Source organism: Phodopus roborovskii, unplaced genomic scaffold (genome assembly GCF_943737965.1).
Source record: "Phodopus roborovskii unplaced genomic scaffold, PHOROB, whole genome shotgun sequence".
Classification (NCBI taxonomy): domain Eukaryota; kingdom Metazoa; phylum Chordata; class Mammalia; order Rodentia; family Cricetidae; genus Phodopus; species Phodopus roborovskii.
Genome location: NW_026126448.1, coordinates 5,335,837 through 5,350,000, shown reverse-complemented (window position 1 = coordinate 5,350,000; position 14,164 = coordinate 5,335,837). Strand labels below are relative to the sequence as shown.

The 14,164-nt window shown below is 48.7% G+C and overlaps 1 protein-coding gene across 1 annotated transcript in view; it reads right to left on the bottom strand.

Annotated features, from left to right (window-relative positions):
• The window catches only part of Trabd2b (TraB domain containing 2B), a 196,806-nt gene that overhangs the window by 15,415 nt on the left and 167,227 nt on the right, over positions 1–14,164 (bottom strand). The window contains exons 3-4 of the mRNA XM_051188471.1: positions 11,425–11,571; positions 5,496–5,670 (exon numbers count right to left, since the gene is read on the bottom strand). Of these exons, the coding sequence (XP_051044428.1) occupies positions 5,496–5,670; positions 11,425–11,571 (322 nt within the window). The remainder of the gene's footprint in view (positions 1–5,495; positions 5,671–11,424; positions 11,572–14,164) is intronic.

Genomic DNA, 14,164 nt, shown 5'->3' with positions numbered 1-14,164 from the left:
TGAGGAACCAGGGGTCCTGGAGTAGTAATGGCCGCACACAATTACAATGACCAGCCATTTAAGCTGTGTTTGGTACTGAGCTATTCGTGTGCTGCTCACTGACTCTAGGCCAGTTACAGAGGGGGACTCTGAGGCTGGGGAAGGGAAGGTGCTGACTGGCCCAGGGCACTTCTCAGGAGAAGCGGCTTTCCCACAGACTACCTTCAAGGGCCACAATCTAGACTGCCATTTCCTCCTATTGTCTTCCTGGCATTGCCCAGGAAGAGTGCTGAGCCCATAGCTGGGATTCTCAGATCTTCACCAACAGCACAGTCATGGAGACAAGCTGGGGAACATGGCACACAGTTCCTATTGACTTGCCCTGTGTAAGGAAAGGCTAGCCCGGCACCAGCCAGAATGGTGTGTGTGTGTGTGTGTGTGTGTGTGTGTGTGTGTGTGTGGTGTTTTTTTCTTTCTCTTGCCTGTCTGGATTCTCTGGGTTGAACTGGAATGGGTCTGGCTGAGGATGGTAGCCACTGTGAACTTGCTAGTCTCTAGATGCATGTGTGGTGTGGTCACAGGGCTCTTTCACCACTGTTGGGAATTCTGAAGCATTTCTGGAAGGTTTAGCCTCATGTTTGTGCTAGCAGAACAGGACAGACATCGATGCTATGGGGGGAGAGGATAAACTATTGGGAGTGCAGCCTCTAGTGTAGACTCTGGCTGTCCTTGGACCATCTGAAAGCTCGAGGGGCTTCTCCTCCGAAGGCAGTGAGTGCAGAAGCAAGTACAAGTACGGGGAGGGGTGGGCCTTGTCTTGAGGACTAGGGGATTGATGTGAAAAACTGGAGGGCCTGTGGACTTGCACAAGGCACATCTCCGCTGGCTCCCACCTTCTCCAGGAAACCTTCTCAGAGTCAGGCTCTGCCAACATGCACGGGATGTGGGATGCAGGGTCTGGAAGGAACCTAACACCTCACTTCTTGTGGGTCCCTGGCTGCACAGATGGAGTGGGAAAGACCCCGAGAAGACTATGGGAATATCTCAGAAGGCAAGCTGTTTCCATGACACCAAGCTGTTTCCCTTTCCCACCCTCAAGGCTTGGACTCAACTCTTGTGGCTGACTTTTCTCACTGAACCTCTTTCTTACCATTTGCTGCCTCTTCCTCGACCCCCGAAACTCTGATTAGCATTAAGCCTCTGCTTCTTGCCTCAGCCTGTGTGGTTTGCTCAATGAGACCTAGGACTCTCTTTCTAGTGAGTTCTAGGGCCTTTTATTTATTACTGTAGTCTTACCTTCCAAAAGGTGGGTACAATATTGCCAGAGCCCCTCATTCTTACCATGGGGACAGAAGACTTAGAGTCTGGATCAAACTTTGCTTGGGGTAACATAGGAATATATGGCACTTCTGTTTACATACCTCAGGGTCACCTCATCCATCCATCCATCCATCCATCCATCCATCCATCCATCCATCCAACCATCCAGTAAAGATGAGCATCTTCTAAATTCCAGGAGTTCAATTTGAACTAGGAGATGACAGTGTGTGGTGTGAGCAGAGTGTAAAGATGAAGTTCCAGGACATTGTGGGAACTTACAATAGAGGACTCAAGCAGCTGGATGATGTTTTGGGGAGCTTAGCCACAAGGAAGGGTTATATCACCTTCATCTCAGTAGAACTCTGAGGCTCTCTTGCTTCTGCGTGCACATCTACTTATCTGTCTGCAAAATGGTACTGAAGGAATATCCTGTCCTTACAGGAAACCCTGAGTATGGGGGTTGTATTAGTAGATTGTCAAACAGAACAATGTACCTTCTACAGGAAGTGCTGATTCATTCATTCATTCATTCATTCATTCATTCATTTTTGGTGGTGCTGGATTAATGCTGGGCAAATGCTTTTTTATCTTTGCAATGCAGTTGACTTTAACTAAAGTGTTCTCACGACTCAGTATGGTGGGCGTAAATCTCTCCTTTCCTTTCCATCAAATTTAAGTCTTTATCACTAGTATGTTCTTGCCTTGGGCCCATAAGTGTGGTTCTGAATGCCCTTCATCAGCCTAAAGGCTGAGTGTCCTGGATGATCCAACACTCAGAGCAATGGACTTGTGTCTCTGACTCTGCCGCCTTCTTTTTGTCTGGACTTTGCTTCCTGTGGGGCAGTTGGTGGCTGCCCTGGAAGGCACACACAGGCTCTGCAAGGCTCCCGGCCACTCCCAAGTCTCCAAGAGTAACTGCAAAAACCACACTGGAATGCTAAAATGCTGTGACCCTAGTGAGCCAGGATATGGCAGCCAGGCAATTAGACAAACAGGATACTGGGGTTCAAATATCGTGGGGTGTCAGAAGTTTGCATTTTATTCAGACTATAGTGTGCTATGGTCATAGAAATGGATAACTTCCAACTCCAATTTGGAGTTGGAGGGGCCCTAGAAGTTACCTTCCTTCCCCCCACTCCAACCTGCTGGTGACTCATGCTCCCAGCTCAACTCTTTCAGTTCCTAAATCACACAGTTTATTATTGAAAACAAGATGGCTAAACAAATGATCATCCCAAGAAAATCTATTTCCCTAGAATGAAGGATAAAATCACCATTTCTTCCTAGTCTCTCTCATTCACAAGATGCCCTGGGACTGAATGGGATAAACTTAATTCTGTATTATTTGGTTCACCATGACTTTGTACAAAATCTGCCAGGTGCTAGCAATTTTGAGACTGTGGGCCTTGTCTTGATATTGTTCACATGCATGGGGAGGTCACAGAGCAGGGCAAGTGTGCAGGTAAAATCAGGAGGCCACAGGGTACAGTATTCATCTTTAAATCCTAGCTGTTGGGTGTTGCTAGAGAAACCACTTGCAACTCCATAGGCTTATGGGCTTTCATTTCTAGCAGAGAGAGCAAGTACCTGGCAGGCACCTGCTTGAGTCCTGGTTCTCAGCAGCAGACATTATAGACCACACAGGGCTCTTCTTTGCTGGGTTCTGGTGTGTGTGTGTGTGTGTGTGTGTGTGTGTGTGTGTGTGTGTGTGTGTGTGTGTGTGTGTTGAATAGCACCATGCTTCCTGTCCTGGTAAAGTTCGTGATCAGTCTCTCTTGAATTCATGTCAAATGCTTGCCCCTCTTCAAATCAAGAGCCCTTTGTCTTCCTTCTCAACTTCACCTTCCAGCAGAAAGATCAGGTCTGGTTAGAAGCCATCAGCCATGTGCTCAGACACACTTTAGGTGAGGAGAAACCCTTTTCTGCCTGGAGCTCAACTTTCTCCTCTTGCTGCAATTCCTTCCTCTTTCTATACCAGCAGCCTCAGCCATCTCACTTCGGTAATGAGGCTTTAAAAGTGCCACAAAAGTTGCCTTGAACTTGGCAGCAACCCTCCCCTCATTTCTTTTATTATGCCAAACTATTTCCCATAGATAAGCAATGTGAGTGGATGTGGGGCTAAACAGTTACCAGTTTTTAGTGTTGCCTAGTAAGGACTTTGAGACCCTTTTCTGCATCTATCTCCATCAGTTTTCTGCAGGATGATTGAATTGGAAAAGGTGCTTGAGTGGATCATTGTGCCCTGTGGCTTGGGAAGTCACATGATGGTCCATTTTTTGCTTCTTCAGGCTCTCAGGTTCCTTAGCTACAGGAGAGAGCTGGTGTTAAAAGACAATTGGTCTCTGGGTAACCTTATACTGTCATCCTGGATCCATTCTGGAGGGGCATCCTGCCTTCTCACTGACCTCCATCAGTGATTGTGCTTTCTAGAGGATCCTGCAAGTCTGAGGAACTAGGGAGCTAGGTGACTCCAGTGGCTGCCCTTTTGTAGTCAGCTAAGGCCATGGAGTGCAGAATCACTGCTCAGAGGCAGCTGTGTGGTGTGAGGAGAGGTGCTGGCCGGGGTGGGGGGTTTCCTTGTACACGTCCTTACAGCCACCTGCCTCACACAAGGCTCCATGCAAAAGGGAGAGTGGTCCTCCTATCTCTATGTATTAGTCTGGGTTCTGTTCCTATAGGTTCCTCCAGGAAGCCCTTCTGAGACCCCACCTGTCTCCTTCACCTATGCCAGAATCCTAGACAGCCTGTAATCTGAGACAGTTCAAGCCAAAGCCAGCCCCTCCTGTCTAAACATGGTAAACTGAGGTTGTAAGAGACAAGACGACTTGCTGGAGGCCACAGTGGGCCATAGCAGAGCCAGTGTGAATCCAGAGCTCTTTGTGTGCAGCTTCTGTGGCTTTAATGAGCTGTCTTCAAAGGGCCTACATCCATGACTGAGCTCCTCCCACAAACCTCTCTGCAATGAGGTTCAGAAGGGAAAAGAACAGCCTGAATAAATACACCCTGTTTCTTGCCCTCGACATACTTGGAGCTGGATGGGTATAGGAGAGACACAGACACAGACAGTAGATAGCCCCATTACAAAGGTCAGGATGTCCAAAGGGGACCTTGTGGATTGGACTGACTCCTTGGCCTGGAGAGTAAAGGTCACATAAACAGAGGGCAATGCAGCAGACTGATGAAGACACAAGCTGACATCTTGATTGTTTGAGACAACATCTCACTACATAGCTCTGGCTGGCCTTGAACTATCTACATAGACCAGTCTGGCCTCAGAGATCTGCCTGCCTCTGTCTCCAGAGTGTTTGGATAATGCGTGTACAACATCACAACTAGCAGCAATCTATCTTTCAATTCTCATACAACACAGATGGATCTCCAAGATTCAAGTAACAAGAAGTAAATGGTTATCATAAATCACTGAGCAAAAGTTGACTAACAAAGAACTCAAATTCAATATCCCAGCTCCAAAGTAACTACTGCAGAGACAGCCACAGAGAAAAGCAGAAAGGGCGAGGGGGAGCAGAGGAGAAATTGAGACCCCAAGGATCCATGTGTAGCCATCTTTAGTTCCTTCTGCAGGAGAAGAAAGATCCCCAGGAACATTTGGTGCATGCCTCGTGTTGCCATTGTGATGCTTAAGTTCATTATAACGGTGGTGATAATGATGATTTGTAGTTGCCATTCTGGATCCCCATTACACAGCAGGTTATTCAAATGTCACACATCCTTAAAACTACTCTACAACATAGAAACATTTAATTCATCAAACATCTACTGCTATCCTTCCCATTAAAGTAGAGAAAATTGGAGCCTTGCAAAAGTACCAGCTAGGGTGATAATGACACATGGCCTGGTTGAAGTTGGAGTCAGAACTATGGGCTGTCAAAGTCCATCTCCCTCACCCCTGAGGCCACAGGGCCCTTATTATTAGTCCTGGTTCTAAGTTGAGTGTGTCCAGGTTGGGTTGGGCACCAGAGAATTGTTTTGGGCTCTTACAATCCACCTGGCACTTGAAGAGGCTGTAAGAGTTGGCAGGGGCTGTTCCCCTTGCCAAGGAAGATGCTATGAGAGAATACTTAGTCAGAAGCTGCGGAAGTGCTAGGGTCCTAGCTCTGCTACTGGCTACCATGTAGCTTTCCTGCCCTCTTCTGGGCCTCAGCTTTTCCCTTGATAAGAGGAGGTTGGGGCCAAACCTGCTCCAAAGGCAAAGAAGCAGATCTTGTCCTGGTTCTCCTGCAGCAGCGCCATGACTCTCTTCCCCATGCGCTCATTCCTCTTGTAGATGAGCTCCTGGCGGAAGTAGCTGTCAATCTCCTGGGCTGTCACCTGCTCATGAGGTGGGAGGGTGGTGTTGATGAAATTGGGTAGCTGCAATGGTAAGAGAAGCCGCCTTTAGGTCTTGATGGAGCAGGGCATGTGTCAGATAAACGCACAGTCCAGGTAGGACTGGCAACTCACCTTCCTGAGGCCCTACAGCAGGCTCTGTTTTTCCCATTTCATCAACCCTCAAACCCTCAAAGATAAGTATTGTTCTGTTTGTTCATGTGAAGCACCAAGAGGGTGTAGGTGACAGGTGTGGCAAGAAGACTGGAGAGCTTGGGGGTTAGGGAAACATGGGCCTTGGCTTAAATTCTGATGCTAGGTATACTGAACAAGCTACTCCACTTTGCAGAGTCCTGGCTTTCATTTATAGGAAGGACTTATGTGACGGGAGGGACTAAATGAGATGACAGGTGCTGTTGTGGCTGCAGTTTGCCCTCTGCTCCACAGAGTTGAGCAGGGCAGTACTTTGGGCTTTTCCCATGTCTGAGCTGCTATCTGCCCATCTGGCTTCACACTTTCAGACCTTTGTCTTTTCTTGAAAACTACTCCAAGACTACTAATCCTTCCAGCCTGATGCTTGTGGGATAAGCTGCCTAGGGCTTGTCCATCCATACAGTTCTGGGTCCTTTACCCTCACTCCTCTCCACATCCAGCTTTGCTGATGTGCTTTTGAACTAATCAGAGGGATCCCTGAGTTCAAGGACTAAGTTATGTCATTCTAAGTCCTCAGGCCCTGCTACAAGGAAGATGCCTATCAGGAGTCAAATCTTGACTATAAGATTACACTACTTCTGGATTTCTGTGTTCTTATCATTTTACCTGTCTGGCCTGGATGGTAGATTCAGGCTTTGTAGTACCATCTCCTCCACCATATGCATGGGGGTGCTGCTGGAACTAAGGTTATGAATTAGAACACACTGTTTTTCTTCTCAATCCACCAATGATCAAAATATCTTCCAAGCTGTTGCTCACAGAACATCTTTCATTTCTTATTGTCTTCTACCCAAGCCCAAAGCACACAATAACATCCTGACTGGAAGACGAGGGGAGACTGTGCCTGAAGATACCAACTTCCTAGAGATCTCAGTTCTTCAGAAGAGCCAATTATTAGCCTAGTCACATGGCTTTTTTTTTTTTTTTTTTTTTTTTTTTTTTTACAGCTACTTTTGAGTTGTCACCATCCTTTCTGGAGAATATGGGGGAGTCAACAACTACTGAATCTGCCTCTGTTCTGTTGGCCAAGGACTAGTGGATGAATGGGTGGTAAGAGCACCTGTACCATACAGCTCCTTTGTCAGAGAGGCCAGACTCACTGCTCTGGGATGAATATGGAAACAATGTGATTGTCTCAACATGAGCAGTGACCAGTGTGTACAATGTATGCAGCAGTCCTGCTCCTGCCTAGGCCCGTACCGGGCTGGCACACAGAGACTGCATGTTTGGCAGACCAACAAGTGAAGGAACTGTGCTCTTACCCTCCTCCACACTGGAAGGGATGACTGGCAGCCCCAATGACATAGGCCACACTTGCCTTGGTGCAGTTACAGAAGACGCTAAAGATTAGCAGGAGTCAGGGTGGAGAACAGAGAGACCATGGCTAGAAGGGCTGTTTCTGGAAACATGTCTCTCAAAGGCCTCTCCCTGTTTATGGGGTATGGGAGAGGAAAGGAAGCCATGCTTTACTACACATAAGTGTTTGTTTAGTCAGTGAGCAAGTGGCAGGATGAGCAGACTGAGTGGCAGTTGAGGAAAAGTGATGGTAAGTACAGGCCCTGCGGTCACCCAGCCAGGGCAGCTTGGGTGGCCAGCCCTCCTTCATTGCCTGGTGCTCACCAGGTTATGGTCTCTCTGAGTCTCACATTCCTCACTGGTAACAGGGTGACATACATGGCTTATTGCATGGATTCAACAAGGCCAGCTTTGGAAGATGCTAGCACAGTAAGGCACTGTGAAAATATTGAGGTGTACACCTCACTTTGCATTGCCACCTTCCCATACGATGTCACAGGTTACTAGAGAGGGGTGGCCTCCAGAGATGACAGATGGTCATTAGAACCACCAGAGAGATGTGAAGACAGAGGTCTGATTCCCCCCTTCTCCCATGGATTATGGGGCCTATGGGCATATGTCATTCCTTCTACACTTTCTGCCCACAAGGTGCACCCAAAAAAATTCCCCAGGGGACTGAAGGTATTTACAAGGACAAGGAAAAGAGTAAGATTTCAAGGTCATGAAGAAGTTGGTCATTCAGCTTTCCCTGGGCTTCCTAGTCACTAGCTAACACTCTCTGTGTGTCTCATTTGCTGAGAGGGCCTTGGCCCTATGCCAAGGATAGGGCCTGGGTTTGGGCCAGAGCTGGGGGAGAAGCAAATTAATGATGTCATTAGACTTGTCTGGGACCTTAAATCTCCCATGACAAGTTTAAGTGCAGGGCACATGATAACATTTTGAAGAGATCATGGAATGTCCCTAGAGCCTTAGAGAGACTGGTGTGTGATGGGGTGACAAGGAGATGGGCCGGACAGGACTGCGGTCAGGTTATGGGGGAGGATTCAGTGTAGGTCAAGTGCCTGGGTCTGTTGATGATGCTCAACCACCCACTTCCCTGTACCCATCTACTCAGTACACAACCTCTGAGGCTCTCCCTAGGTCCTGCCCTGTGTCAGGCTAGGGACCACTCCCGCACCCTCAGGCTGGGTCTGCTGTCTTTCATGACAGTACCAGCCCAGCCTGGTATGGGAGTCAGCCATGTTTGAAAGAATACTGTGAGAGGATGAGAGGGGAGCAGGACTCACAGAAGGTCCTTCTGTGGTCTGGTTTGTTCAGATCAGCCTAGGTTTGTGGGTGGAGGAGACTGCTACACTGCTGTCAACTATCTTGACTCTGAGTAATAATCTACTGTCAAAAGTACCTGGGTTTGGGTAAAACATATATGTGGCTACTGCCCCTCAGGGAGTGAGGGTCCCCGGGCTTCCCAGGCAGGACTTCTGTGTGGCCCTCCCATGATGGACACTAACAACATCAGTGAGCTGGAGTTGCAGAGACAGGACACAGTCATTGTTGAGGGTGGGGGAGGCGGAGTGCATACAGTTAGGGGGTAAGGAGCACCAGGCCTTAGGCACTGCACTTGTTCCAGCCTCCAGAGGCTATTTCATCACCCTCCCCACTGCAGCCAGAGGCATCTCTGATTGCAGTGCTCTCTGACTTACACTCCCGGGCACCCACTCTTTAGCTGCATTCCCACCCTACACTTGTTCTCTGCTGTGCAAACCATGCCCTCTGGAGAGACACCTGACAACCCCTCCTGTCAGCTGTCATTCTCACTGAGGATGCTCCACTAACAAGCTTAGTTCCTACTTGATGATTATCCCAAAGCCTTCCCGATGAGCCCTGAATCTCTAGATGCGCAGACCTTGAGGCTGAGAGGTCTCTGACTGCAGACGTGTTTCCCACATAGCAAGAACTTGTGACCCTGACAGTGTTGCATCTTGGGGCAGGTTTCCTGGGTACCCCATATGCAGTCTGGACTATGACTCAAATCTGGGTGGACCACTTGCTCTGTTGGGGGACATGGCTGCTGCCATCAGAGATCAGCAGTTCTTGTGGACAGAGGTTCAAAGGAAATCTAAACTGACCATTTCCCAACCTCACTGCATACCTCTCTAGCCTGGCTTAGAGTCAGCCACTGTCTACCCCTTCTTCCTTAGGGCAGCCACTTCATAGCCAATTATCCAACTTTCAACCAAGATCTCTTTGCTGTGGAATCTACACTCTCTGAACCTGGCCCTTAACAGATTCAGGGTGAGGCTCACCAAAAGTGGGGCTCTGGTGAGATTCCTATCTGCTCATGGTGTCAGGTTCCTCTCCTCCCCTGCCCCCCCCCATGAGACTAGAGTCTTCAGACCTGGAGCCTCCCACAGTAAGGGCTGGGTTCCTTCTTGCATTCTCTATGCTTCCCTAAGTACATGATGTACCTACAGTGTTGTGCGTGACAGTCACTCACTGGCAAGTACTGTGCACCAGGCGCCAAGGGGTCTCTCCAGAACCGTGGGGACCGAGGGATGAGCAGCTCATCCCTGCCCTCAGGGAGCCTGTGTCTGGGGGTTGGGTGGCAAGCACAGGCAGAACATTGTGGCCCCAGTCTGGCTGGCCTCCAACCAGAACTCTCCCCACTCCTCCTCCTCTGGGTCTCTGGTTCACTTGCACACTGTGCTCAATGCTGGAATATTCTTTCTTTGTCTGTGGCTAATGTATGTTCTTCTGTGGCCCTTTTATTTTACAGGAATCTTTTGTTATTGCCCCGATCATCTCTAAAGCCAGGGCCCCTCTATGAGGCAGTGATTTCCTGGGTCTCTCAGACTCCTCATGAGAGTTGCCTTCTCTGGCTCCCCACAGCATCCCTTTGTGCACTGCCCTATCACACTGACAGACTTTTTCATTTATTTGGCAAATATTTACAGAGTCCTACTTCAGGCTGGGGACTTCTCTCACCAGAGGGGACAAATGAATTAATGTCAGACCCAAATCCTGCCCTCATGGAGCTTGTGTTCCAGTGGGAAGGGCTGGATAGTAAGCAGTCACCACTAATGAAGGACTGAGTGTATCTATTATGTGTTGGAGGGCCTTCCAGACCACCGTGGGAGCAAAGTGGGGCACAATAAAGTAGTGACAGTTGGTTTATTTTTGGTGGGAGGGGGGCTCATGCTACAGTTCAGACAGAGTAGGATGGGGCTAGTCATATGGAGCTGGTGATGCCTGAAGATGGAGAGGGAATACATTATGGTGACACCTTGGAGAAGTGTCTATCTATGCTGAGGCAATAGGCAGTGAAAAGGCAGAAGCACGCAATGGGTTCTTGAGATGATGTGGTAGACTGTGATGCTGGCGTGTAGATAGGAGATGGGGTCAGGAGCAGCGGCAGAGCAGGAGGAGCACACAGACTGCTGCAGAGACTGGCTTTCACCCTGAGAAAATGGGGGCTGTAGTCAGGTCCAGAACAGGGATATGGCCTCCTTTGCCTAGTCCAAGCTTTCTGAGTGGATGGACATCCAAATACCACAGCAGAGGAAACCCTGGGGGGAAACTGTATGGTACCTGATGGGGGATACCTGATTCCATCCAGGGGACTGGGGTGTTTTCTCAGAGTAGATAACGTTGAACCATGATCAAGTTGGGGGAATCCAAGGGAAGAAGAGCCTGGACAAAGGCTCAAAAGTACTAAGGGGCAAGCTATGAATTCCATAGCCTGGGGTTGGGGGATATGGACTGTGACAAAGCAACCAGAGGGCAGGTCTTAGAGGACCATTGAGTGCTGGATAGAGTGTCTTGGAATTTATTGGAGGTCAATGAGGAGGCATGGTGAAATGTTGGCAAGGTCAAGCCAAACTCAACCATTTTGGGGCACTACTCAGGGTCTTGCTAGCCTGTTTGTGATCTCTGCTCTAGGATCTGTATCAAAGTAGGTCCTGAGACTGAGACAGATTCAAGGCCAAGCTCACAGTAACTAGGTTTTCCCTTCTGTGGACCTTCTGGTTCAAGTTGCTGTTCTTCATGTTTTAACAGCAATAAGCTGGGCAGCCTTGAGCAAGTAAGTCTGCTTTCTTCTCTGAGCTGTAGTTCCTCCTCTATAATGGAGATGACAGTAGCTCCTACTTATCATAGCTGGTGAGAAGCCAGTCTATGCTCACTATACAGTAGGTATCTGATAAATGCCAGATGTGATCATATGGGCCTAGCTCCAGGTCTTCATACAGATGGTGATGCAGTGGTCGTCAGGGCAGGAAGAGAGGAGGGCCTCACCTGGGATGTGTCATGGTTGAAGATGACTGCATTGAGGTCCCCACAGTTGTAATGTTTGATGAGGTCCTCTGTGGTGTAGGGTGCCTGCAGGCTCCCAGCCCGCACACTTTCATGCTGCAGCAGAGTCTGGTTCAGGGCAAACAGCACCTGGCCGAAGGAAAGAGAAGGACATCAGGGATGTGCTCAAAGACTGGTTGGCCACTGGGAGTGAATCTCCACCCTCTGGATGTTGGAGCTATAGGCATAGAACAGAAGGTGTATGACATGGCAAACCATCTGAGTTTGGAGTTTGGGGAGAGTCTTCCTCTTAACTCCTTTGTTCTGCTTTGCTTAAAGTACTCAAGAATAAGAAAAACCCATTTTGTAGTCAAGAGCATCCCCAAATGCAGTCAGGACAATGAACAATAGAAATCAAAGCTCAGCTCTGTGTCCAGCCCAGCGACCTCAGGAGCAGGATCCTTGGAGCCCACCTTCCCATGTGTTCAGCAGATGTACCCTCTATCTCCTCTGTTCTCTGGGCCACTGGCTCTAGGGATGCAGTTTCCAGACACCAGGGTCACTTAGAGTAAGTATAGAGCCCCCACTTCAGAATGTTTCCCATGTTTCCCAGGCTCCCAGGAACTCTCTAAGCAGCTTATGGCATTTGAAGCTCATGGCTCCCACAGACCCTGAAAGATTACCTGTTTCAGCCTTCCCATTTTGTTTACTTGAGACAGGTTCTCTTTATGTAGACTCAGCTTCCTTGAACTCACAGTCTTCCTGTCTTACCTCTCAAGTGCTGGCATTATAGGCAAAGACCACAATACCTAGCCAGCGACCCAATTTTAGGTGGGCAAACAGGCCCTGAGCATGGAAGGCACTTTACCCACTGGCTTGAGCTGGAGTCTATATCACAAAATCTGGTATCCCAGACTTTTTTTTTTTTTTGTGCCAACCAAGGGACTTTTTTGATCCTATTCATTCTGATGCTGGACCTGCTTCAGCCAATGGGGCAATGGCAGTAAACATTATACAGGAAGGCCTGAAAAGCACCTGGGGGCTGTGGCTGACCACTCTTCATTACTCTTTGCCTTTGACTCCACTCTGATGGAGGGTGAGAGACACACAGTGCTAAACTTACACAGCCAGTGACACTCAGACCAGAGGACAGATAGCCAATTTCTAGACATGTGAGACCACCAAGATCAGTGGAGCCTATAAGCTCCAGGTCTAGGCTACCTGAGCTCTGCATGTTCTTGTTACACAGCATGATCTCAGTGACAGATGACTGATGGACCACGCTTCCTTCCACCAATGGGAGCATATCAGCTTTTCATTGTGTTTAACTGAAGCCTTGCAGTAGGCTGAGTTTCCTGAAGTCAGGAAGTGTATCTTCCTGGCTCTTGAATCTGCAACTTTCAGTACTCTGCCTAGGGAAGAGAGGGCAGTGTGATCTCTTTAGGACCTGGGGACCTGGGCTTCCCTTCCTAGTTAAAGATGCCTTATAAGAACTTATGGAAAACATCTAGAATGCTGGCAGACATTCCTACCAAGACATGTAATCTGAATAAAAAGCTTTTGAAATAGGTGTACAGGGCCAGGTCAACATGGTGATAAGGCCATGCTTGTGTTCCCTCCTTGTTTGTTAATGGCAGGAGAATTGGATTGCACAAACTGTAGCATTCCCCATGGTTTCCTTTAATGAGAGGGCTGGAGGTGAGGTCAGCCCCCTCACCCCACAGGGGGCCCTTCTCCAGGCCCCTCGGCTTTGGCTGCCACCACTGAAATCAGATCTGAAGCCATCTGGTTCAGAGTGTCGATGGCAGTATGGTGGCTGGAGATGAATTACAGGAGGCAATGATGTTTTCTGCTGTGGACATTGCTAAGGCAACAACCACAGGGTGCATGCCTCCAATGAAAGTGTCCGTGTCGAGCTGATCCACTCTCCTCCACTGAGGGCCCAAGACAGAGGGACTTTCTGTGGCCACACCCAGCTGCTGCACACACCTGCTCTACCACTTCTTAGATCAGCCCACCTGACCTGGTGTGAGGTCATCTGCCTGGGTACCAGAAGACCTGGCTGGAGGGTAAATGTCTCCCCTGGATCTTGCTTGACTCACGAAGTCAGGTTTGCAGCGATGTGCCCTTCATGAAGCCGGGAGATATTCCAGGGGATTAAGTATATTCCTGGCTGTAGGGTGTTAAGAACAGTCCTGGCATGAAGTGAGTGCTGAGTATGTATGTGTTCGTTACATAAAACTTAGGAGGAAATATTACCAAATCTTCCCAGCTTGGTTCTGGGAGAGAGAGAGAGGTTCCCAAGAATTCATCTGGTGCAGAGGCTTCAAATTACATTTAGCTATAGAATTCTTTTGTTGTTACTGTTTCTTCCATAGGAATCTTACTTATAGTCTTGTACATGGAACAGATTAAAATAGTAAGGTCCTAGTTGATATGAGGGAGGATAGGCCTGGGGGATGTCCTTTTGCTTTGGGGATTTCCACAGGGACCCTGGAGCCCAGTTTAAGATATTCACTTTGTCAGCACCTGAGGCAATGACCACGCCCACTGGGAGTGGGGACAGGGGTGTTACCTGGGGGAACTAGGTCTGAGCAAGGGGCTCCTGGAGCTCTCTCTTGCTTGCAGCACAGGGACAGAACAGCATCCAGAGGCATCTTTGGGACTAGGAACCTGCTGGTGTTCATCTGTCTCTGTTGTAAGTTATTTCTCCTTGAATAAACATCTTTTTGGTCTATTTGTT